Raw genomic sequence first — 25814 nt, 5'->3', positions numbered from 1 at the left:
TGCCCAAATGTGTTCTTTTGCAGCACGGAACTCTATTTCATGTAAGAATACACACATTAAGTTTTCTTGAATGAAATATGGAATTCTCCATATTTCACCTGTGAAAATCTCACCACAATCCTTCCAAAAAATAAAATGAAATTCTTTATATAAAAATAATGCACATGTTACTTTCCTATATGAAGTTTGGAATTCTATGTATTTCGAGATGTTATAGGGAGGGAGGTGGGAGGGGGGTTCATGTTTGGGAAGGCATGTAAGAATTAAAGATTTTAAAATTAAAATAATAAAAAAATTTAAAAAAAAGCTGGGTGCTGACTTTTCCACATGAAATCTGGAATTTTGTATATTTCACTTATGAACATCAGGCCACTGATTTTTGTACACAAAATATGGCATTTTGCTGATTTTATGTATGTAATTTGAGGCAGTGATTTTCCTCTGTTGAGTATGGATTTCCTTATATTTAACATAAGAAAATCTTGGCAGAGACTTAATCCATGAGATAATGAACTTTTTATATTTCATTTAGGAAAATCTGGGTCGTGATTTTCCTACATGAAATATGCAGTTGTCTGTATTTAATGAATGAAAATCTGGGCACTGATTTTCCTACATGAAATTTGGATTTCTCTACTTTGGCATTTGAAAATCTAGGCACAGAGCTTTTTCCTATGAAATATGAAATTCTTGTATTTTATGTTGAATCGGGGATAAACAAGGTAACATGAAATATGGAAATTTTCAAATTTCTCATTTGAAAATCTGTGTGCTGACTTTCCTTCATCAAGTACAGAATACTGTATATTTAACAATGGAAAGAATTGGCATCAAATTCCCTACAATAAATACAGAAATTTCTATTTCATACATAAAGTGATTTTCACGCTTGAGGTATGAAGTCACTATAAATTAAAATATGAAGTCAATGGTAGTTCAAGGTGATGAACAGGTAAGTCAAAATCGTTGAGGATGCGACCACACCTAATAGTTGAACCCTCCCTGTTCTGAAATTGAGAGACTTGATAAAAATTCTTTTATTCAAAATGGGGGGACAGAAATACTAAATGAGAGACATAACCCTAAGACTTGGATCTTATCTCTTTAGCCACACTGACTCTTCAGCGGGGTTGCTCTAAAAAGCCGCATGTAAGAACAATCAGTTTGTGGACACCCGAGAGCTGTGGTCAGCAGGCTTGGTGTGAATTCACAAGTCAACTCAAAGCTGGGGCAAGAGGGTATTCTAGATCCTGGCTGCTACCATTCAAATGCAAATTAGACATTCACGGATTATGTGACCTTGGAAAAGCTGTTTAACCTGGCCAGATCTCAGTGTGCTCATCTATAGCATGGGTGTGAGGACATCCCTGATGTCCAGTGGTTGAGACCTTGCCTTCCAATGTGGGGGACACAGCTTTGATTCCCTAGTCAGGGAGATAAGATTCCACAAGCCTTTATATTATTTTATTATTTTTATTTTTACTTTATTTTACTTTATAATACTGTATTGGTTTTGCCATACACAAGGCTTGTAGTCAAAAAACAAAAACGTTTTCAAAGAAGGAAAATAAAGCAATATTGCAACAAATTCAATAAAGACTTTAAAAATTGTGCACATTAAACAAGAATGTTACTCGTAAGAAGCCCAATGAGACATTAGACTTTAATTCAAAAGACATTAGATTTTCATTCAAAAACCTGCTTTCATTCTACAACTATGTAGCAATTACTGTTCTAGGCCCCGGTAGGGAGCAGAAGGGATTTCCCAGAGACCTGCAATTCTGGTGGTGATTTTCACTCCCTGGGTTCTACAGACTTGAATCTGCAACTCACTCCAGAGCACTCTCATCCGACAGCAAGGAGGTCTATTGCAAGCTTTACTTGCCTGGATTAAACAGTGAGCATAAAAGCACTTGGCAAATTAAGAGAGAAGTAGAGAGGAGGGCTGGGGTGGCAGATGGGACCCTTTGGGAATCTGCAATTAGCAGATGCAAACTATGATGTATAAAACAAACAACAAGGTCCTTCTGTATAGCACAGGGAACTACAATCAATATCCTGTGATAAACCAAAATGGAAAGGAATATGAAAAAGTATGTGTGTGCATAACTGAATCATTTTCTTATATTGTCGAAATTAATACAACATGGTACATCACCTATACTTCAATAAAATAAGTTTTAAAAGACCGAAGACAGAACCTAAATGGAGAGTGTGCCTACAAGTGAACATAGAGCAGGTAAGCCTGCCCACCACATCCCTAACAAGGACCATGCCAAGAGAACAGGCAAGTTGGAGAGGGATTCCACCACTTCCCGGTCCCCTTTAATTCCTGAAAAGATCCAAGGTTGGCCCTCCCCTATCCAACCACTGGCACTCACATTGCTAGTGTACTTGCTGGTGTCTGCAGTGACATCAGCTGAAGCAGTAGTGATGGGTGGGCTGACAGAAGGTGCAAGGGTGCTCATGGATCCTGAGCTGGTCACCAGGGGCCACGAATAGGTGCTGGTCACCAGGGTGATTGTGGAGGTGGATGGTTTCTGTGTGATCTCTTTCTGCTGGACACCTGAAAAAGCAAAGTTTCTTGGTCACCCACTGCCTGGGGAAGGCCGTCCCAGCCGGAAGCTGTGGTGGGAGCAGGCCCAATCCGCACTCTTCGAGTTTCCCTGTTTTCAAGGGACAAAGATTGTCACATTGGCCAAATTCGAGCAAGGCTCCACGGAGCCTTTTCTCAGTAAGTCCTCCACCTGGGTCTTTAGGTTTCTGACAGCTCAAGGCTGCATCCTAGGATGACCCCACTACGCCTTTAAAGTTCCCACCTAAGAAAACTCAAGGCTGCCAATAGAACTGACTATTTGCTCTAGTCAACACTTAAGAATAGGGCCCATTGCCCAGTCTCTATGGGAGGGCAGAAGCCTACCTTTAAGAGGTAAGAGTTAGCAAACCCAGATATTTCACATGGACCAACACCCCCTTCCCACTTTGTGTAAAAGTGTCACTTTCTGACTCTATAGAGTTCCCATGATTCCCCCTGCCTATCCCCAAATTCTCCCTTTAAAACCCCAGTCCCCTGTGTACACATTGGGGTTGATGTCAGTTCATGCTGGACATTTTGCCCTACTGCGATAGTAAATAGCAGATTAAAATCTATCCTAACTACCTCAACTCGTTTTGGACAGTTTTGTTTATGTTTAACAGCACAATCTGGGAATTAGGAACCATAGCATCAGTGAGCTCCTTCTTGCCATTTCCCAAGTTCCCCTGGAAGGCTCATTATACTTAAGTGTTATGAATTCAGGAGCCTGGAACTGCCCATCTTAACCTGAAAGATCCCAGACCCGGTTCGGCCATAGCAAAACTGCGGACAGCAGGATCAATTCGCCTGTACTCCCATACTCTGTGTTTAATCTTTGGGTCTTCCTCCACCCCAATCTTTGAAGAGTTTAACTAGGGGCCAGTTCCATATGTGGCTACTCTTTCATTTCACAACCTGCTGCAACTCTTACCAGTTCTCCTCCTGATGGTGCACTCAGTATGTGAGAGTTTCAATCCAAGACCCCAATAATGAAGGATCTCAATGCAGGTTTCCTCATGAAACAAGACCAGTATCAGTCCTCACGAGAGCCAGACAACCTAGTCCCCATCAGATCAGCACTTTGTTCTGCTTTCGTCCACCCACAAAGAGACTCCAGCTGGGAGCTGTCATTCTGCACTTTGGCAATGGTTCTTGACACTGGCTCTTCTTACACTGGGTGGTGGGTGCTAATCCCTTGGTATTAAGGTATCCTTTATCATCCACTTCACACACTCTACACTTTCAAAATTAATGCCCAGGGGTTCGTTAACATGCACAAAGAAACTTACACAAAGGTATTTATTGTGCATTGTCTTACAACAGATAAAAACTGGAAGCAACTGAAATGTCTATCAGTAGGCAAATGTTTTATTAAATAAACTGTGGAATATTACACACCAGTCCAAAAGAAAAAGAGAGTTATATGCACTCAAATGGATTGACCTCCAAAATATGTTGATAGGTGGGGGAGAAAAAGGCAAGGATAGTACAATTTTTATATTTTCAAAGAGAAAAAAAAGTAATAACTTTATGAAGTCATTTATGTATATATATATATATATGTATATACGTATGTATATGTGCATATATGTATATATATATATAAACACATGTAGATAAATATATATGCATACATGAATTAGGAAAAGATCTCATGGTTAGCAATACCTCTGAGAAAGGGTGCAGAAAGAAACAGAGAGTCAATAAAGACAACAGATTTTTATGTGTCTAGACATCCATTTCACCCCGTTTTAAGATGTGTATATACTGTTTATAAAATGAAAATGTAAAAGAAAAAAGCAAGCTGCAAAATAATTTTTAAAAATAATGCCAAATGGAATGCGTCAGGCCTCCAGGATACAGTGGCCATGCAAACAAGGGGAACTAAGCAAATAAAACAAGGACTATTTTTCTCCTGTCCATGTGGCAAAAAAGAAGAGGGTACCATGGAGAACAGAGCGGGGAGGCTCTGTACCTTTCACAGCCTGTCTCTTCTGATATCTTGTCCCCTGGGAAGACTGAGCAGCTGCTGCTGCTGGCGCTGTATCTTCTGCATGTGCCACTTTTAGGAGGGCATTTGAAACCTACTTGATGAGTTCCACACAACCCGCTGCATGGCCAGGGCAGTCTTCATTGGTAAAAGCAGCCTCAGCCTTTGCGCCGGGCTTCCCATGGTGCTGGTGGCAGCACCAGCCGCTGAGCCGTGACTGTGCAGATGGTGATGGTAGTGGCCATGACCCCAGCCGTGGGAGTTTGGGAGGATGAGCTGGTGAAGACCAGCATTTCAGGGGGCGACTGGCTGCCCGTTGTTGTGGATGCTGGAGCTTTACTACGGCTGAAGCCAATACATGAAAAAAAAAAAAAAAAAAAAAACAGAAAGTAGACGGGACTCAGACTGACCTGCAGGGTCGCCATTGCAGTGATTTCTATGTGAGCATCCCAGGCTGCCATGCCAAAGACTTCTCCATGAATGAGAACATTCTCACTTTATATCCTTAGGCCACTTCTGCAGCATGTTCTACCTTAAAACGTCAGCTTCCTTGGGTCAGGTGCTTGTTCACATTTGAGATACTTGCCAAAACCTCTGAGGTCCTGAGGCCAACTGACCCAGCCCCTGGCCTGGAGTTGCTGACCTGCTAGCTGATGACCCAGCGGATGAACAGAATCATTGCAAGTACCTTGTTTTACAAAGTTAGAGTTCAGTAAGCACTGAGAAAGACTAACCAAAGTCCATCTGGACAATAACAGGAATGCTTTCCTTGGCCAGGAAATCTACAGAGCATGTACCCCAAGGAAATTGACAGCCTCCAAATGCCCAAAGCACTGAATAACAATTAATCACTGAGAAAGAAGGGTATTGTTTCATCTCTTCTAATTCCTTCCAGAATAGTCACAGCATAGTCCTGTCACCTTGACACCTAACACTCAAGGCAACTCACACCAAGAACAGAACAATCCCCAGCAAAATGGTATTTATGGAGAATTCAGAAGAGTTGCTTTTGTTTTGACTGCAGTTATCCACATTGCATCTTTTATTCTGAGCAAAAATACTGTATTAACCTACTGTCTGGTAGTCAAGTTTATGTCCAAAATTGAAATCATTCTTTTTTTTTTTTTTTTCAAAAGAGCTGCTGCTTCAGATAAAAAATATATTAAGGCAGTAATTGTATGATCAGGTCTTGTGAATGCCAAAAATGATAAATACAAGTGACTAGAGTTTGAAAAACACTGCCTTTCAAAGTGTATCTACCGTGAGGAACTGGGCTATGAGTGTGGAGGGCAGGATTTCAACAGGAAACAGGGCAAATTTGGAGGAGAACTGTTTTAGCCAAGACATGCCCAAGAATAGGCAGAATTTCACTAAACGAGGACAGACAGTGAGAAGGGCTGGCCAGAATGCAGGTTAGAGCCAGAATCATTGAGCAGCGGAGAAGGTGTGACCACAAGAATATTCATCTGTGAGGGGAAGGGGGCCAGCTCTGACTGCAGGGGCCCCAGGAACTGGAGAGATGAACATGTAGGCCCAGAGAAGATGCTCTCGTGTTCACAGAAGAAACACTGGTGCAAGTCAGCATCCTTGATCTCAGACGATGTGCCTGGACACATTGTCACACAATTTTAAAAAGGACTGAAACTGAAGTCACTAAGTCGTGTCCAACTCTTTTCCAACCTCATGGACTGTAGCCTGCCAGGCTCCCCTGTCCATGGGATTTCCTAGGCAAGAATGCTGGAGTGGGTTGCCATTTCCTTCCCAGGGGATCTTCCTGACCCAGGGAAGAAAGCTGGGCCTCCAGGACTGCATGTGCATCCTTTACTATCAGAGCCACCAAGAAGCCCTTAATGACAACACCTCTTTTAGGGCCCAGCATGCTTCTGCCGCATGACTCCATGCCTGTCACTTTTAGATTTCTATCACCCAGAAAAGACAGGAGTTCTTGATTATTCTAGGGGAAAGTTTCAGTTAACTGTGGGTCCATGACAACCAAGGAGTGCGAAAGGAAAAGTGTGCTGACAGGCTGATTTTTCTGTCTGGGTGTGGGGGTGTCTTGGTCGTTACACAACTGACTGGCCCTCTTGCTTCTCTGGGGAAGAATTCAGCCAACGTCCTGGGCAGGAACACAGAGTGGGGCTGGGAGCAGATCTCTACCTAGAGTGAGGAGCCCCCATCCTTGCCTAGGACACTCTTTCGGATATCAGTCACAGCCACTGCCACTTCCCCTTGCAGGGGCAGAAGTGGCTTTGAGCTTGGCCCTTCTAAAAGGCAGAGATCCCACAGGCAAGGCTTCTAACCTGCAAAAGCAACTTAAGTGCCTCTCATTTCAGCCATGTGATTTAAAAATATTCTGTCTTTTTCATTATGCTAGCCCGACAGCTCCATAGGCAAAGGGCAATGATGGAAAGGTCCTTTTCCTCTCTTATCTTGCAAAAGCAAATAGCTGGCTTTCTGGCATGTTTACCGCTCTGATAGAGTCCCACTGGAGCTCTTTTCCAATTAAAACGAACAAACAAACAACAACAGAAACAGAAATATGCAATCTGGAAGTATTCCAGACTTGACACACCCTTGGGCAGTTTTAATTTAAACACTAAAACATTTTAATTTCTGAAGGATACTTGCAAACTTCTTGTCCTAGAGTTTTATTGGCTTTCCCTGTAAACCAAGTTATTCAGCCTCTTTTCTCCACTAAATTTTCCTACTATACTATTTCTTCTTAATTTCTTTTATATTTCTAATTAAATAAATAAGCTTTCCTCGCCTACGTCGTTCACCCTTCAAATTTCCCTGGTTCCATTCGGGCTGGGACACCAGCAAGTGGCACCCAGAACAGGCTATTCGAAGGTAGCTTCTTCGGAGCAAATGCTCTCCCCGAAGCACTCTCTGTTGCTCCCCTTGGAGTGATTTAATCACTCCCCCTGGAGTACTTTGGTTACTCCCCCAGTGTTGAGTTTTCGGGATGGCTAGGACCCCACTCAGGGTGCTGCAGTCCCCCCTGTAGTATAGACAGGGTGAGTAGGAGTGGGAAGTGTTGAAGGGTTTAAGAGAAACCTGGTTTTGTAGAGGTTGAAAGAAACCTGCTTTCTTTGGGTTGAAAAGAAAATCCCCCTTGCCAAAGGTAAAACCCTTGACGAGGCAGACTTTTCTATAAGACTTAATTTTCTGACATGGGTAACAGTGAATCAAAAGAAAGACAACTTTTTATAGGAGTAATCTTGCAGTTGCTAACTAAATGAGGAATTAAAGTTAAGAAATCCAATATTCATTCTTTTTTTTTTTTTTTTCCCATTTCTACAAGAACAGTGTCCTTGGTTTCCAGAAGAGGGCACTGTTAACTTAGATACTTGGGAGAGTGTAGGGAAACAATTAAAAACTTACCATGCTGGACATGGCTCAGAAAAGGTGCCTACTGACGCCTTTTCCTTATGGAACATGATTAGGGACGCTGTAGACCCTGTCCCTGAATCTGAAAACGTACATCTTAAAGAGCAAAGTGCAGAAGAAAAGCTATCTATCAAAGAGGAGGGTGAGGAAAGGGGGGCTATACCTAGCCATTGGCAGTTGAACAAAACGCTAGCTGCAATGACTGCTCAGGAAAAGGCCAAAGATAGAGATGAGAAAAAAAAGATCAGTTTTTAGATGAGGAAGATTTCGAAGAAAAAGTAACTCAATACCATTCTAATGAGGTTTGGCCTTTATTAAATAAAGATGCTCCGAGGAGTTTAAGGGAAACATCCCCTATCAGACTAACCACTCCTAGAAATTCAAGAGAAACTTCCCCAGTTAGGCCTTCTGCTCTCAGGAGCTCAAGAGAAATGTCTATCAGGCCATATGCCCCTAGGAGCTTAAGGGAGACATCTTCAGTTAATACATCTGTAAGATCTAAACATCAGACAGTTAAAAGATCTTCAAAATATGAAGACAAAGATATGGCATATTCTGGCCCTCTTCTGCCCCCCACCTCCCTATAGGGGTGAAGGGCCCCCCACTAGAAGTTCCCAGGAGAAGGGTTCTTTTGAGCCCTAATGATGATTTTGATCCTCACCTGGAAGCTTGCTTTCCTGTAATATTTGATAGCAAGCAAGGGGAAAGGGCAGGAGCTATCCAATGGGAACCCATTCAAATGAAAATGATAAAAGAATTAAAACATGCTTGTGCTTCGTATTATTAGAAATTTTAGCAGCCAGCTGGATGACACCCTAAAATTGGAAGGCAGCTGCTAAAGCTTGCTTATCTGGAGCACAATTCATACTTTGGAGAACTGAATATGAGGACCTAGCCCCAAAACAGACTGATAGCAACCTAATATATGGTCCAAAACATATTGTAAAAAATATGTTGATAGGGAATAATGAATATGCCTTACTTCCAGGCCAAATGAAACTAGATAAAATGACCCTGCAACAAGTAGCCGCCTGCGCTACCGCGGCTTGGCGATCATTGCCTGAAGGAAATGAATCAACCTCCTCCTCTAATATCAAACAAAAACCTGAAGAGCCATATGAGGATTTTCTCTCACGGCTCACAGAGGCGGTAAACAAAGTAATTTCTAATTCTGAGTTAGCTAATATAGAGACAAAACAACTGGCATTTGAAAACGCTAACTCTACCTGCCAGGCTATTTTACATCCTGTAAAGAAAACTGGAATTCTAAAAGATTATATCAGGCAATGTGCAGACGTAGGACCCTCAATGATGCAGGGCGTTGCCATAGCCGCAGCAATGAAAGGAAATTCTTATCAGCAGACAGTACAATCCTTCTTTACAAATAAACATAACCCAGTGCAGAGCAATTTCAGTAACCAACATAGAGATACCTTCCCTAAAACCTGTTTCTCCTGTGGCCAAGAGGGACATGTCTTCCATACCTGTCCTCAAAAAACAGCCGACTCTTAACAGCCAAATTCTGCCCCACCGGCTGTTTCCACTCCGCAAAATTTTCCCATCCCCAAATCCCCTTGTCTTCATTGTCCAAAAGGATATCATTGGGCAAAAGAATGCAGGTCACAATTCCATAGAAAAGGAGCCTTTTGGGGCCCTAACCAGCAGTCAGGAAACGGATTGAGGGGCCAGCCCCAGGCCACAACTACAATTGGGGCAGCCTCACTGAACACATTCATTCCCTTCGTTCCATTGCAGAACTCATCACAGCAACCCCAGGCAGCTCAGGACTGGACCTCAGTTCCATCACCTCAACAATATTAACACCAGATAGCTCCACTATAAAAGTCCCTACAAGAGTTAAAGGCCCATTACTGGCAGGCTTGATGGGAATTATATTAGGCAGAAGTTCCTTAGCTATCTATGCAGGGTCTCACAATTATCCCTGGAGTAATTGACTCAGATTATACAGGAGAAATTCAGATAATGATTTCACCCCCAACTTAAACTTTCCAAATCCATCAGGGACAAAGAATAGTATAGCTTTTACTTTTGCCTTACCGCGCTGCCATAGGGCACACAGCTACTCAGAGTAAAAGACAGGAGAAAGGATTTGGGTCTAGTGATATGGTTTTTTGGATAACAGAAATTACTCAGAAACGTCCTATGGAAACTATTCTGATTAATGGCAAGTCTATTGTGGGGTTATTTGACACAGAAGCAGATGTTTCTTGCACTTCAGGAAAAGACTGGCCCAGCTTTTGGCCCACACATACTACTGAAAGTGACTTGGTGGGGATAGGAAGAGCTCCTACAGTAGCTAAAAGTGCAAAAACTTTAGATTGGCAATTTCAGGATACCTGTGGACCTTTCCAACCTTATGTAGTTCCTTCGGTCCCCTTTACCCTGTGGGGGAGGGACATGCTGTCCCAAATGGGAGTGTTACTTTTCAGCCCTGATGATAAAGTGTCCTCTCAAATGCTGCAAATGGGCTATGATCCATTGAAAGGATTAGGTAAATAACAGACAGGAATAATTGAGCCAATTTGCCCAACTCCTCGACAGTTATATACCGGTTGGGCTACCCAAATTTATAATGGAGGCCGACCTCATTAAATGGAAATCTCAAGATCCAGTTTGGGTGGAACAATGGCCTCTTCCTAAAGAAAAATTACTGGCAGCTAAAGCGTTAATCTTTGAACAACTAGAATTGGGACATATTGAGCCCCCCAATGGCCCCTGGAACATTCCTATTTTTGTTATTAAGAAAAAATCTGGCAAATGGCGGCTTTTACAGGATATAAGAGCAATTAATGCCATCATGGAGGACATGGGAGCCTTATAACCTGAGCTCTCTTCCCCTGTAGCCGTTCCAGAGGGATATAATATAATTGTGATTGATTTACAAGATTGCTTTTTCACTATTCCCTTAAACCCTGAGGATAAAAAGCGATTTGCCTTTAGTCTGCCATCAGAAAATCTTAAACAGCCTTACTTACGTTTCAGTGAAAGGTTTTGCCTCAGGGAATGAAAAATAGCCCCACCCTATGCCAGAAATTTGTTAATGCTGCTCTAGAAGATACTAGGATTAAATATGAACAGGTATATATGATTCACTATATGGATGACATTTTAATAGCTCATCCTGATAGAGCTCATTTGCAAACTGTCCTCCAAGATTTGATCCAGGAATTGACAGATAAAGGTCTAAAAATTGCCCCAGAAAATATTCAAATCAGTCCACCCACAACTTACTTAGGAAGAGTCATAAATTCAGAAATAGTGACTCATGCCCTGCTACAATTGAGAAAAGACCACCTAATTACTTTAAATTACTTTAAATTATCAAAAACTCTTAGGTGATATAAATTGGATTAGACCATATTTAAAATTAACCACTGCCAAATTGAAACCTCTTTCTAACATTTAATGCGGGGATCCCGATCCAACCTCTAAAAGGCAATTAACTGCCTTGGCTCGAGAGGCCCTAGGCAAAGTAGAAGCAGCTTTATCGAATACTTATGTAAAAAGAATTGATTTGACAATGACTTGGAAGTTCCCCTGTCTAGCTACTCCAATGGCGCCTACGGGAGTTCTGTGACAAAGCGGCCCTCTAGAATGGGTCCATCTTCCTGCCCAAGCTAAAAAAGTCATGGCTTCTTATCCCAGCCTAATTGCCACATTAATACTAAAAGGAAGGAAGTGGAGCATTGAATTGTTTGGTAAAGAGCCATCAGAGATTGTAATTCCATATAATAAGGAGCAGCTTGATGCTCTTCCAATATTTGATGAAGACTGACAGATTGCTATAGGGAATTATTGTGGTCAAATTTTGCATCATTTACCCTCGCATGTTTTGCTAAACTTTATGTCCAAACATCCAGTTATTTTTCCTGTTAGATGTAAACAGTTCCCTATTCCAGATGCTCAAATAGCCTTCACTGACAGGTCAGCAAATAGCAAAGCCTCCATAGTTACAAGAAATCATCAGAAAGTTTTGGAAACACAAGAAACTTCAGCTCAAAGAGCTGAAATCACAGCTCTTATAGAGGCCTTTTTATGTTTGCAGAGGAGGAATTTAACCTTTACTCTGATTCTCAGTATGTGGTCAGGCTGTTTCCACACATTGAGACTGCAGTTCTGCCCAAAAACAAAACTGCTGTCTTCCATTTGTTAACTAGATTACAGCAGCAAATTTAGGAAAGAAATCGACCATTTTTTATCGGCCGCATTCGGGCTCATCCCAGTCGGCCTGGCCCTTTAAATGCTTTCAATGATTTGGCAGATTTGCTAACCAGGATTTCAGTGGCTTCTGTTTTCAAAGAAGCCTGAGCTTCTCACTCACTTCATCATCAGAATGCCACTGCCTTATGATACCACTTTCAAATTCCTCTAGGATCTGCCCAAGAGATTGTTCGTTCTTGTTCACATTGTCCTTCTACCATGAATACTTTGCTTCCGGGAGTTAACCCTCATGGTCTCAAACCTAGTGCACTCTGGCAAATGGGTGTAACTCATGTCTCTTCATTTGGAAAATTGTCTTTTGTTCATGTAACTGTGGATACCTTTTTTCATGTTATTATTGCAACTGCTCGTACAGGGGAAGCAGTTAAAGATGGAATACAACATCTTTTTATGTGTTTTTCATATCTGGGCCTGCCAAAAGCTTTAAAAACTGATAATGCCCCTGCTTTCACTTCTAAATCTTTTCAGTAATTTTGTACAAAGTTTCAAATTAAACATAACACCAGCATCCCTTATAATCTGCAGGGACAAGCCATTGTGGAAAGAGCACATCAAACACTAAAGATCCATATTCAAAAACTAAAAGAAGGGAAATTTAAATATAGTTCCCCCCATCAGATTTTGCAACATGCTCTTTTCGTAATAAACAACTTGAATGCTGACTCATCCAGAAACACTGCAATGCTTTGCCATTGGTGCCTGGAGCAATCGAATGCAAAACCATTAGTATGACGACCCTGTATGCAAGACAGGAAAAAAGACACAGATGTGTATAACGGACTTTTGGACTCAGAGGGAGAGGGAGAGGGTGGGATGATTTGGGAGAATGGGAATTCTAACTTGTATACTGTCATGTAAGAATTGAATCGCCAGTCCATGTCTGACGTAGGGTGCAGCTTGCTTGGGGCAGGTGCATGGGGATGACCCAGAGAGATGTTGTGGGGAGGGAGGTGGGAGGGGGGTTCATGTTTGGGAACGCATGTAAGAATTAAAGATTTTAAAATTTAAAAAAAAATAAAAAAATTAAAAAAAAAAAGAATTATAAATTATAGTGAAGAAAAAAAAAAAACCATTAGTAAACTGGAGGGATCTCCTCTCCGGACAATGGAAAGGTCCCAACCCTTTATTAACCAGCGGTCGAGGGTATGCTTGTATTTTTCCACAGGATGCAGGCTCTCCGATTTGGGTTCCAGACAGACTGATTCGCCATGTCTCAGCTCCCCTAATACCAGATTCCCCCACCACCGCGATCTCTAAAAAGGAAGAAGCCTCCTCTACCCCTGCTCCCTCTGCCAGCACGGGATGCACTGCTGACTCCGGGACAGCTGACATTAGAAGTCCTGGATGAGCAAGGAATGGAGCCACCCACCAGGCAGATGTCACAACTTCATATACGGGATATTGCTTCCCCTAATTCTTTGCCTCGCAGGAGACCACCAGGACACCCAGCTCAGTCAACTCAACTAGCCTCCATACCCACCTGGGGACAGATTAAGGCACTCTGTCACCGGGCACAGGGGATACTTTCCCTACAGGGGTCTTCAGTCTCTCCTGAAAAGGTGTTTATCGCCATGCTTGCTTTGCTCTCTTGCCAGGTAAGCACCTCTCCCATTCCAAACAAATATTGGGTATTTCTCCTGGATCCTCCAACTTTCCAAGTTGTTACTTGGAACAGTGACCCCATACGGGTTAATACAGACCAACCTCACCTTTTGGGAGGATCTTATACTTTCTATATAAAAGACCAATGCTCTATTAATTTCAATTATACCTTTAAGGGACTAGCAGATGATTTTCCTGTTTGCCTTAATTTTCCTTCTGGCCATACAGGAAACTTTGTTACCAAGAAAGGATGTGTTGGAGCCTCTAAAAAAGCAGTTATGACAGACTCCCCAATCTCTAAATTTGCGTCTAAAGGGGATCGGTCTGTTTGGACATTATAAGCTCCTATGCCTGGGGTCCTTGACCCCTATAAGTCCTTGTTTCTCAAAGCTCCACCAGAATATCCAAATTGTGATGATGTTGCTCCCTCAGATGTCATATGGAAAACTATAGATGATCATTTAGGATATCTGACTTGGAAATCTTGTGCTTATAATTCGGGAATTAATCACAGAATACCGGGAGGAAGAAATTATACAATTCAGGACTGGAGCAACCCAAATCCAGGTCAGGACCCAGTGTCTGACGATGACTTTATCAATAGATTGGACAATTGGAAAGAATAGTCCGTGTCTTGGCAATTAGCCGCCACTAGATGGCATCATAATCGGTTTGTTCCCCCTATGCTGTCTTATATGGCTAAAGGCAAAACCTTTTGGCAGCCAGAAATTTGGAGAGCCCTTGCCGCTACGGCCTCTATTACTGACCGGAAAATAACTCTATTTACCCTATTTTAGCTTGTCTACCCTCTCCTATGTTTTTCTTTTTACTAATGACTCTGGATTACTTAATATATGACTGAATTATACAGGAGGACTCAATGTACTGTCTTGTGAACAATATATGCTATCTTGTTTAACTTCTCATTATAATGTCTGTTCTTTTGTGATTTAAAAACATCCACCCTATCTCATGGTGCCTGTAACTGTAAGCACGTATTGGTATGATAACCATGGCCTTGCTGTACTGCAACAGCTACAAGATTTAATGCGGACATGACAGTTTGTGGGCTTACTTATATTGGGAATATCAGCTTTGATAACTGCAATTACTTCTGTTACTGTGGCAGAAATATCATTGACTCAACAAGTGCACACTGCCCAATATGTTGATACTGTGTCCAAAAAATGTTTCTTTAACACTGGCAACACAGGAAGTTATAGATAGGAAACTAGAAATGAGGGTTGATGGCCTAGAAGAACCAATAATGCATATTGGGACTGAATTACAGAGTCTAAAATTAAAAATGGCTCTTTCATGTTACGCTGACTACCAGTGGATATGTGTTATGTCCCTGAAAGTAAATGAGGCAGATTTTGAATGGGAAAGGATCAAAAATCATATTTTGGGTGTTTGGAACAGCTCAGATATTAGTTTAGACTTAGGGAGACTTCATAATCAGACACAGACCTTGGAACACTCCCAGTTAGATTTTACTGCTGCAGGAGAAGCCAATGACTTTTCCCACACCTTCTCTAACTTCATTTCTGGAAAGACTATTCTGTCTACTGTTTTCAGCTATGTTGCTAAGGGTGCTCTAATCTTGCTCCTTATAATCATTCTTCCTTGTATTGTCAGGATTCTTTGGCAGAGCATTCAGAATCTCACAACTGAACTGCACCTGACTGCTTTAAAAAAATGAAAAACGGGAAGATGCCAGGAGCCAGCATGGGAGATCCCACCCATGACAAGGTCATGTGGAGAGGCCTGATGGGCAAGGTGAGTCAGGCCTCAGGGGTTCCCCATGGATTTCCCTGAACATCTACCCCCAAAAAACCAGACTCTGCCTGCCTTATTGTGCTGTGCTTTTCCACTCTTCTGACACTCTCTGGAAAAAGTTAACTTAGGGCTTCAGACTTCTGCATTTGAAAGGAATGTTTCAGCTCAAACCCTCTCTGATGCCTCTCTAACTTGCCTAATAGGTTCCCCCAGACTTTTTTTTTTTTTAACAACTTGTGAATTGTTTACAGCCCCTCAACCGTGAGAGGCATGAAGCTTAAAGCATCTTAAACTACAGAGCCTTTTCTAAAGAGCTAAAAATCATATTGTAGCTTTTCACTTTTCACTTTTGAGTCAATAACTGTTGCCAGGCCTCCATAATTTTTATCTTTTAGGCACCTGAAGGATATTAATAAATGTAATGGGGATATAGAAATAGGAATATAGTAGTTTTGATATTAGAAATACTAGACTTTTGAGTTAATTACTATTATTTGTCATAAATCACTGTACTCCGTTTACTTGTTATAAATTGTTGTACCTTTGCTATGTAAGAATGTAACTTTATTTAGCACTTTCTGAGAGTGGCACCAAACTTTGGGAAGAACAATATAAATAAGTCTGGTTCAGTCAGTTCAGTTCAGTTCAGACGCTCAGTCGTGTCCGATTCCTTGACACCCCATGAATCGTAGCGTGCCAGGCCTCCCTGTCCATCACCATCTCATGGAGTTCACTCAGATTCACGTCCATCGAGTCCTTGGTGCCATCCAGCCATCTCATCCTGGGTCGTCCCCTTCTCCTCCTGCCCCCAATCCCTCCCAGCATCAGAGTCTTTTCCAGTGAGTCAACTTTTTGCATGAAGCGGCCAAAGTACTGGAGTTTCAGTTTTAGCATCATTCCTTCTAAAGATATCCTAGGTTTGATCTCCTTCAGAATGGATTGGTTGGATCTCCTGGCAGTCCAAGGGACTCTCAAGAGTTTTCTCCAACACCACAGTTCAAAAGCATCAATTCTTCAGCCCTCAGCCTTCTTCACAGTCCAACTCTCACATCCATACATGACTACTGGAAAAACCAAAGCCTTGACTAGATGGACCTTAGTTAAAGTAATGTCTCTGCTTTTGAATATGCTATGTAGGTTGGTCATAACTGTTCTTCCAAGGACTAAGCATCTTTTAATTTCATTGCTGCAGTCACCATCTGCGGTGATTTTGGAGCGCCCCAAAATAAATTCAATGCATTGTTTCTACTGTTTCCCCATCTATTTCCCATGACGTGATGGGACCAGATGCCATGCTCTTCATTTTCTGAATGTTGAACTTTAAGCCAACTTTTTCGCTCCCCTCTTTCACTTTCATCAAGAGGCTTTTGTGCTCCTCTTCACTTTCTGCCATAAGGATGGTGTCATCTGTATATCTCAGGTTCAGATTTCTCCCAGCATTCTTGATTCCAGCTTGTGTTTCTTCCAGTCCAGCATTTCTCATGATGTTCTCTGCATATAAGTTAAATAAGCAGGGTGACAATATACAGTCTTGACTTACTCCTTTTCCTATTTGGAACCAGTCTGTTGTTCCATGTCCAGTTCTAAGTGTTGCTTCCTCACCTGCATACAGATTTCCAAGAGGCAGGTTAGGTGGTCTGGTATTCCCATCTCTTTCAGAATTTTCCACAGTTTATTGTGATCCACACAGTCAGAGGCTTTGGCATAGTCAATAAAGCAGAAATAGATGTTTTTCTGGAACTCTCTTGCTGTTTCCATGATCCAGCAGATGTTGGCAATTTGATCTCTGGTTCCTCTGCCTTTTCTAAAACCAGCTTGAACATCACGGAGTTCACGGTTCACGTATTGCTGAAGCCTGGCTGAGAATTTTGAGCATTACTAACTAGCTTGTGAGATGAGTGCAATTGTGTGGTAGTTTGAGCATTCTTTTGCATTGTCTTTCTTTGGGATTGGAATGAAAACTGACCTTTTCCAGTCCTGTGGCCACTGCTGAGTTTTCCAATTTTGCTGGCCTATTGAGTGCAGCACTTTCACAGCCTCATCTTTCAGGATTTGAAACAGCTCAACTGGAATTCCATCACCTCCACTACTTTTGTTAGTAGTGATGCTTTCTAAGGCCCACCTGACTTCATATTCCGAGATGTCTGGCTTTAGATTAGGAATCACATCATCATGATTATCTGGGTCATGAAGATCTTTTTTGTACAGTTCTTCCGTGTATTCTTACCACCTCTTCTTAATATCTTCTGCTTCTGTTGGGTCCATACCATTTCTGTCCTTTATTGAGCCCATCTTTGCATGGAATATTCCCTTGATATCTCTAATTTTCTTGAAGAGATTTTTAGTCTTTCCCATTCTGTTCTTTTCCTCTACTTCTTTGCATTGATCGCTGAAGAAGGCTTTCTTATCTCTTCTTGCTATTCTTTGGAACTCTGCATTCAGATGCTTATATCTTTCCTTTCCTCCTTTGCTTTTCACCTCTCTTCTTTCCACAGCTATTTGTAAGGCCTTCCCAGACAGCCATTCTGCTTTTTTTGTATTTCTTTTCCATGGCAATGGTCTTGATCCCTGTCTCCTGTACAATGTCACAAACCTCATTCCATAGTTCATCAGGCACTCTATCTATCAAATCTAGGCCCTTAAATCTATTTCTCACTTCCATTGTATAATCATAAGGGATTTGATTTAGGTCATACCTGGTTGTCTAGTGGTTTTCTCTACTTTCTTCAATTAAAGTCTGAATTTGTCAATCAGGAGTTCATGATCTGAGCCACAGTCAGCTTTTGTTGACTGTATAGAGCTTCTCCATCTTTGGCTGCATAGAATATAATCAATCTGATCTTGGTGTTGACCATCTGGTGATGTCCATGTGTAGAGTCTTCTCTCGTGTTGTTGGAAGAGGGTATTTGCTATGACCAGTGCATGATCTTGGCAAAACTCTATTAGTCTTTGCCCTGCTTCAGTCCACATTCCAAGGCCAAATCTAGCTGTTACTCCAGGTGTTTCTTGACTTCCTACTTTTGCATTCCCATCCCCTATAATGAAAAGGACATCTTTTTGGGGTGTTAGTTCTAAAAGATCTTGTAGGTCTTCATAAAACAGTTCAACTTCAGTTTCTTCAGCATTACTGGTTGGGGCATAGACTTGGATAACTCTGATATTGAATGGTTTGCCTTGGAGATGAACAGAGATCATTTTGTCATTTTTGAGATTGCATCCAAGTACTGCATTTTGGACTCTTTTGTTGACCATGATGGCTACTCCATTTCTTCTGAGGGATTCCTGCCCACAGTAGTAGATGTAATGGCAAACCCTTATCAGAGAAAAGGCTGTAAAATGCTAATTGGCTCTCTGTCCAGAAGATGATGTAAATCACCTAAGACTTGTGTATACAAATAGGTATGCAGAGAGAAAAGCTTGGTTTTAATGAGTCAGGCCTGTTGATGCTGTGTAACTTTATATTACCCATTGATCTCAATGTACAATGAAAAGTATAAAAAGCCTTCTGAACAATGAAGGATGGACCGGTTTCTTGGACTAGTCTCTCAATCTAGTTTCTTGGAAATCTGGTTTCCCCCATGTTTCCTCTCTCTCCCTTTCTCTCTCTCCCTTCCTCTCCTTTTCTGGCTGAATTCCCATCTGGAGCAGGGAGGCTCACCATGTATACTAACTTTCCCTGGCTTTTAAGTCCCGTGAGAGAGGGAGTCCAACGTGGGGCACCCTCCACTATTCAAATGAGTGCTGGTGCCCTAATGTATGTGATGCAAACTTCTTGTCCTGGAGTTTTATTAGCTTTCCCCATAAACCAAGTTATTCAGCCTCTTTTCTCCACTAAACTTTCCTACTATACTATTTCTTCTTAATTTCTTTTATATTTCTAATTAAATAAATAAGTTTTCCTTGCCTACGCTGTTCACCCTTCGAATTTCCCTGGATCCGCTGGGGCTGGACCCTGGCAGATACTGATGGTTTACTGGGGGCAGTGGTGGTGGGGGGAGGGAAGGCCATGTAAAGTTTCATTTGTCCTAAAACTTTAGGAGTATATATCACTGCAGATGGTGACTGCAGCCATGAAATTAAAAGACGCTTACTCCTTGGAAGAAAAGCTATGACCAACCTAGAAAGCATATTCAAAAGCAGAGACATTACTTTGCCAACTAAGGCCCGTCTAGTCAAGGCTACGGTTTTTCCAGTGGTCATGTATGGATGTGAGAGTTGGACTGTGAAGAAGGCTGAGTGCTGAAGAATTGATGCTTTTGAACTGTGGTGTTGGAGAAGACTCTTGAGAGTCCCCTGGACTGCAAGGAGATCCAACCAGTCCATTATGAAGGAGATCAGCCCTGGGATTTCTTTGGAAGGAATGATGCTAAAACTGAAACTCCAGTACTTTGGCCACCTCATGCGAACAGTTGACTCTTTGGAAAAGACTGTGATGCTGGGAGGGATTGGGGGAAAGAGGAGAAGGGGACGGCGAAGGATGAGATGGCTGGATGGCATCACTGACTCGATGGATGTGAGTCTGAGTGAACTCCGTGAGATGGTGATGGACAGGGAGGCCTGGTGTGCTGCATTCATGGGGTTGCAAAGATCGGACATGACTGAGCAACTGAACTGAACTGAACTGAACTGAATCACCTGTGGTCTCATAATGAAGTGATCCTCTTAAAGCTCAACACTCCAAAGTGATCCCACCCAATTACCCTACTTATATCAGACTTAGGTCACTGTCTTGTACATTAATAAAGGACTTTTAAAGAGAAGGCTGGAAACGACAGATGTGATACAGGTTAAGCGTAGTCACGGTCCTGAAGTGAGCTCATTTAGCCTCTGCTCTGGGATCTCTAGCAAGAAAAGCCATCTTTCTATTTGAGGGTTCAGATTCTGTGTATAAGCTGCACTTAACTGAAGATCAGCTGGAGGTTACCAAGCACTCTCCAAAACACTCATCACTTAATAAACTTATGAGTCAAAGCATACCTTTGAAAAGATGCTCAACTGCATTCTGACATGAAGTCGATTCTTTAAGACTGAACTCATACTCATGTTGCTCTGGATTTCAACCTGCGTGAAGTTCCTCTATCTGAATTATTGTTTCAAAATCATGCGTTGCTTAAAAGCCCCACATACTTAGAGGTTTCAAGAGAAACTTCAGTCAGCCACCAGTGAAAGGAAAAGCTCAACTTCATTTTATCAACGGGAGTACTTTTCAATTTAGGGTGTGAAACACGAGCTCTATTCATGGACTCATATGTTTTTCCATTTTCACTTTGACTGCCAGGAAGCTCAGAGCCAAATGGAAGCCTGACGGTGCTAATTCTGAAGGCTGAAATAGTTATTTTCGTGTTCAAACATTTCCCCAGATCTCTCACTATTCTATTTTCATCTTTCTCACTGTCTTGATTTCCATTTTATCAGTATATCACAAATCCTTTCTGGAAGGGGTGAAAACAACCACCAAACAAAACATCTATTTCAGAAAGAGAGGAATAGTATAAATGTATCATTCATAGGAACCCAGTCAGGGGCTGCTGCTGCTGCTGCTAAGTTGTATCATTCATGTCCGACTCTGTGCAACCCCATGGACAGCAGCCCACCAGGCTACTCCGTCTCTGGGATTCTCCAGGCAAGACTCCTGGAGTGGGTAGCTGTTTCCTTCTCCAATGCATGAAAGTGAAAGTGAAGTCACTCAGTCGTGTCCGACACCTGTGGCCCCAGGATTGCAGCCTACCAGGCTCCTCCGTCCATGGGATTTTCCAGGCAAGAGTACTGGAGTGGGTCGCCATTGCCTTTGGGACACAACAATTCCACAAACTTCATGGAATAAATGCCACCCCTGTTGCTTTCTACAGCATCAGATGTGGTCCCTCAAACCCCAATCCACACAGAGTTGGATGTTTCAGATGCCATTCATAATTTTAAGGGATGGGGTGGTGATCCATCCTTCCTGACTGACTCAACTGCCTCTCTCTCTTGCTGCCCTGTGTCACTGAGAGATATTCCCTCCTCTTTCAATGAACTGCTGAACTGAGGTTCCAGAACAGTTCACAATGATGCAAACACAGGAAAAAATGCTCGAAACCCATTCCCCCTCCTGCTTTAAGCAGCCAGACTAGGAAAGCCCCAGGGGACACAAAACTGAGACAATAGCTCCTGTCAGAAGCTGTGTGTTGTCTGTATAGTCACTAAGTCGTGTCCAGCTCTTTGGTGACCCCAGGGACTATAAAGCCCACCAGTCTCCTCTGTTCATGGAATTCTCCAGGCAACACCACTGGAGTAGGTTGCCATTTCCTTCCCCAGGAGATCTTGCTGATCCAAGGATCAAATTCGTGTCTCCTGCATTGGCAGATGGAGTCTTTACCACTGAGCCACATAATGAAACCTAACTATCCCTGTATGTAACTCACAAAGTACAAGAGGTTTTGTAGCTATAATCTCCAATTTGTCCTTAAACCATGTCTCTTTGGGTCCTTAATTAATTCTTTCAAAACCCCACAAATATTTTCCATGCTCACTGTTGGAATAAAAAGGAATATACATGGCATCACACTGGCCTGGTGGGGTTAGCAGCAGACTTAAGTTGCAGCTGACTAGAGGGAACAAATGGAACTTGCCAGGAGAGCGTCATTTACTGACATTCAAAGATGACATGGGACCAGACCAAATGAATTTCTGATTTATCCAGAGCTCAGTCTTGCCCACCTATGTAACACACCGGGACACAGAGAATGGGAGGCATGGAAGCAAATGCTTCACAGAAGTTGTTAAAACTCATTTAACATTTAACTGAACATTTTCAATTCAGTTCATTTCAGTTGCTCAGTAGTGTCCAACTCCTTGAGATCCAATGACCTGCAGCACATCCAACTGCTTTTCTACTTGTAATTGAGTCCAGAGGAAAGTCACCCATTTCCATGCCTCCAGCAAAAGGAAAAATGGTAAAACAGTAGGAGTTTCCTACATATACAAGCAAAAATGTGAAAATCTCTTTTCTAACAAGAATTTCATTCAATGCGTGCGGGAGGCGCTCCTCAGAAAGAGAGAGGCAGTGGAACTTCCCTCAGCAAAGCCGAGGGGTCCCGAGGAGAGGTGAGCCTGCTGTCTGCCAACCCAGCCCCTCTGAGCGAGAGATAATCAGATGCCACAAGGGTTCCACCTGAGCAGTTCCGCTTTATTGCCACAAACTGTTGGTTTATATAGGCAAGCGAGGGGGTTCTGCGAGGGACTTCCCATAGTTGCACCAATCACATTAAAGATCAAATTATAATATGCCATGGTTGCACCAATCACATTAAAGGTCAAATTATAATATGCATATACGGTCAAGTCGTCATGAGCTTAACAGGAGTGTATGGTAATCACGCACTGTCCACGTGTGTAGAAGTCAAGAGAGCCAATCAAAAACTTTAACATAGACCAAGCCCCTATCTCTTCCACCGGATGCCATCTTGGCTTCCAACCACAAAATCTAGCCCCCTTTTTTAAGGTTTCCCACGTAGGGTCCCACATTTCCCCCTTTTTTATTTTATTTAAGCCCTCAAGACATTTGTATTGATGTTCTGTAGAGCAAGGTGTAGAGCTGTAGGTGGCCAACCTCCAGCCTTGCCAGCCCCTCTCACAGCTGTGCCTGTCTTAGGTTGCCCTCCTCTGAGGGTCTTACCTGTCACTGGCTATCCAGCCACCTCTTGGGGGCTAGGCGGAATCTCTCTAGATGATGGGTATCTAGAACTCTATTTATCTGTCTCAGTTAATCTCTTGAAGGGCTAAATTAATCCAGGGGTTTTGTGGGTGCCTAATGTGGGGCTCCTTTTCCATTACCTGGGCAAGCATAACTATTTTTTACTGTAAGCGCCTATTGCAGGCTGTGAGATTTTTTACCTTTAACATTACAACAAACAGAATAACAAAAACAAGCAAATAGAAAACCAGGTAAATGGACTTTTTACCCAGTCCCATAGGTCCATTGCTCCCTTTTTCACCTGTTAGAGTCTCATTTAACACTGGAAAAGCTGTCAGACAAAAGCTGGGGTATCTCACATCGCAGTCTATGTGCACCAAGATACTCAACGTCTCGATCACTCTGGTGTGGAGATCAAGCTGTTGTCGGAGTCCCGTTATGGTGAATCTCGGGTGTTCGAGCTGGTTTGAAATCCTTGTGCGGAGACAGTAGATATGTTGTTTATAACCTCGATGGTCTGGGCTTGTTGAACTCTCAGCACGGATGCTGACACTGTTGTACCCTCATGGTTGATGGCCTTGTGTCGTTAAACCCAGACTTTAAAGATTCTAAAAACTGTTGCACAGCCGTGGCAATGACGAAGGTCAATAAGGAGAGGATAGGTAATCCGACAATCGCCAGGAGCAGTGTCCACCAGGGTCGCCGCATCAGTGATCTGAAAGGAAAGAAAAGATCGCCTCAAGAACTTTTTGTTCTTGGGCTCAATATGTGAGTGTCTCTTTAATCTGTCAGATTTTGAGATTTGACCTCTCTCTTGTGTAAATTTAAGATTCCTTGCTGGCACTCATATAGGGCTGCGGTCCCCAATGGGGAGTATGCATCCGAATCCTCTTCCCATTGTAAGGAGTGGATTGGGCCCCTTCCACTGGCCAATGATGGGGTCTTTCCATCTCACTTGTATTTCAGGTTCTGTTTCTTGGTTAGACCAGTGTTTTTGAAAACATGGTATCGGTTCATTTTTTGAAAAATTTAAAATGTTTAGAATAAAGAGTGCCAATTCCAAGTTGCTGGTGAGGGCTTATTCCCCCTTTTTGTTTTTGCAATTGAGTCTGTAAATTTTGATGGTGCTACTCAATTATGGCTTGTCCCTGGGGGTTATGTGGGATTCTGGTGTTATGACAAATGTGCCATTGTTGGAAGAATTTCTGTAACCTCTGGCTGATGAAGCAAGGGCCGTTATCTGTTTTTATTTGATGGGGAAGGCCCAATGTCACAAAACATTGTAAAAAATGGCTTTGAGCATGTTTTGCTTTTTCTCCTGTGTGGGCAGTAGCCCAGCAGGCATGAAAGTAAGTGTCAATAGACACAAAAACATACTTAAGTTTTCCACAAGGAGAATATTGGGTCACATCAGTTTGCCACAGCACATTGGGTTTTAGCCCTCGAGGGTTTACTCCTGGGGGCTGTAAAGGCGGTACTTGTAAATAAGGAAGACAGGATTTACAAGTATGTATAATTTTCTTCAATTCTCTAACAGGGATCTGTGGAAACCTTTTATGTGGCCCTCTCCAATTTATATGAGTAAGATCATGAAGATCATAGGCATCTTGTAAGTTACAAGCTTGGATTGTAAGGGAGGCTGCTCTATCGGCCAGGGAATTCCCCATTGAAAGCAATCCAGGTAAATTTTGATGACCCCTAAGTTGGTGTACATAAATGGGTTTAATCCATTCAAGTAACAGGGTATGGGCTTGTATCATAAGGGGAGTAATAGGATTGTTATCTAGCTGTATGTGAAAGTTTAGCAATCCTGGAAGCAAGTTTACTACATAAAGACTGTCAGAAAACAGATTCATGGGTTCAGGGACTTTTGTGAGCGCCATGACAACAGCAAATAATTCTTTAAACTGTGCGGACCCCTCACAAGGCCGAAAATATTCTCGTATATGTTCATCTGGCTGTTGTGATTGCTGTGGTGGCTGGAACACGACGACTGCTGCACCATTCTTTCCTCCATCAGAAAAAAACATTGAAGGCATCTGGTATAGGCTTAAAGAGAAATAGTTGGGGTACCCTCCAGTCTAGGCGACCAAAAGAAGTAACCCATTTGTGTGGCCCATAATGACAGTCAAGGATGCCTAGGTACCCCTCCAGGGCTAAAGCTATTCTCCCATTGTTTCTTTGAATCCATTCAAAATCTGATAGTCTGTGTGGGATAACAGTCTTATCAGGTTCATGCACATAGCATCGGACTGCGATATCTCTTCCCTTCTGTATTAAGTCAGCCATTTGATCTATACAGGTATAGACTTGGGGAGTTCCCCCCAAGGATATGTGAACCCATTGTAGAGGCTTTCCCCCCTGGACTAAGGCTGCCATAATTAAGGATGGAATAGGCAGGACCCACAATTGTAGACTCTCTTCAGGAGTATACCTGGTAAGCTGGGCCACATTGAGGGCCTTTTGTCTTGAAAGATCTTTTTATGGGAAGGTAGAAGGGTTATCTCATCATTGTGCTGTCTATCTTTTAATAGATCAAAGAGGGGCAAGAGTTGACCTGT

General features: G+C 42.4%; 1 protein-coding gene across 1 annotated transcript in view; it reads right to left on the bottom strand.

Moving 5' to 3' along the window:
- Nucleotides 1–25814, bottom strand: part of LOC108634562 (testis-specific Y-encoded protein 2-like) — a 169944-nt gene that overhangs the window by 587 nt on the left and 143543 nt on the right. Inside the window, 1 exon segment of the mRNA XM_018044550.1 lies at nucleotides 2382–2566. Within this exon segment, the coding sequence (XP_017900039.1) occupies nucleotides 2382–2566 (185 nt within the window).

This window comes from Capra hircus, unplaced genomic scaffold (genome assembly GCF_001704415.2).
Source record: "Capra hircus breed San Clemente unplaced genomic scaffold, ASM170441v1, whole genome shotgun sequence".
In the NCBI taxonomy this organism is placed as follows: Eukaryota; Metazoa; Chordata; class Mammalia; order Artiodactyla; family Bovidae; genus Capra; species Capra hircus.
Note: the sequence above shows the minus strand (reverse complement) of the source record. Positions and strands in the feature narration are given on the sequence as shown.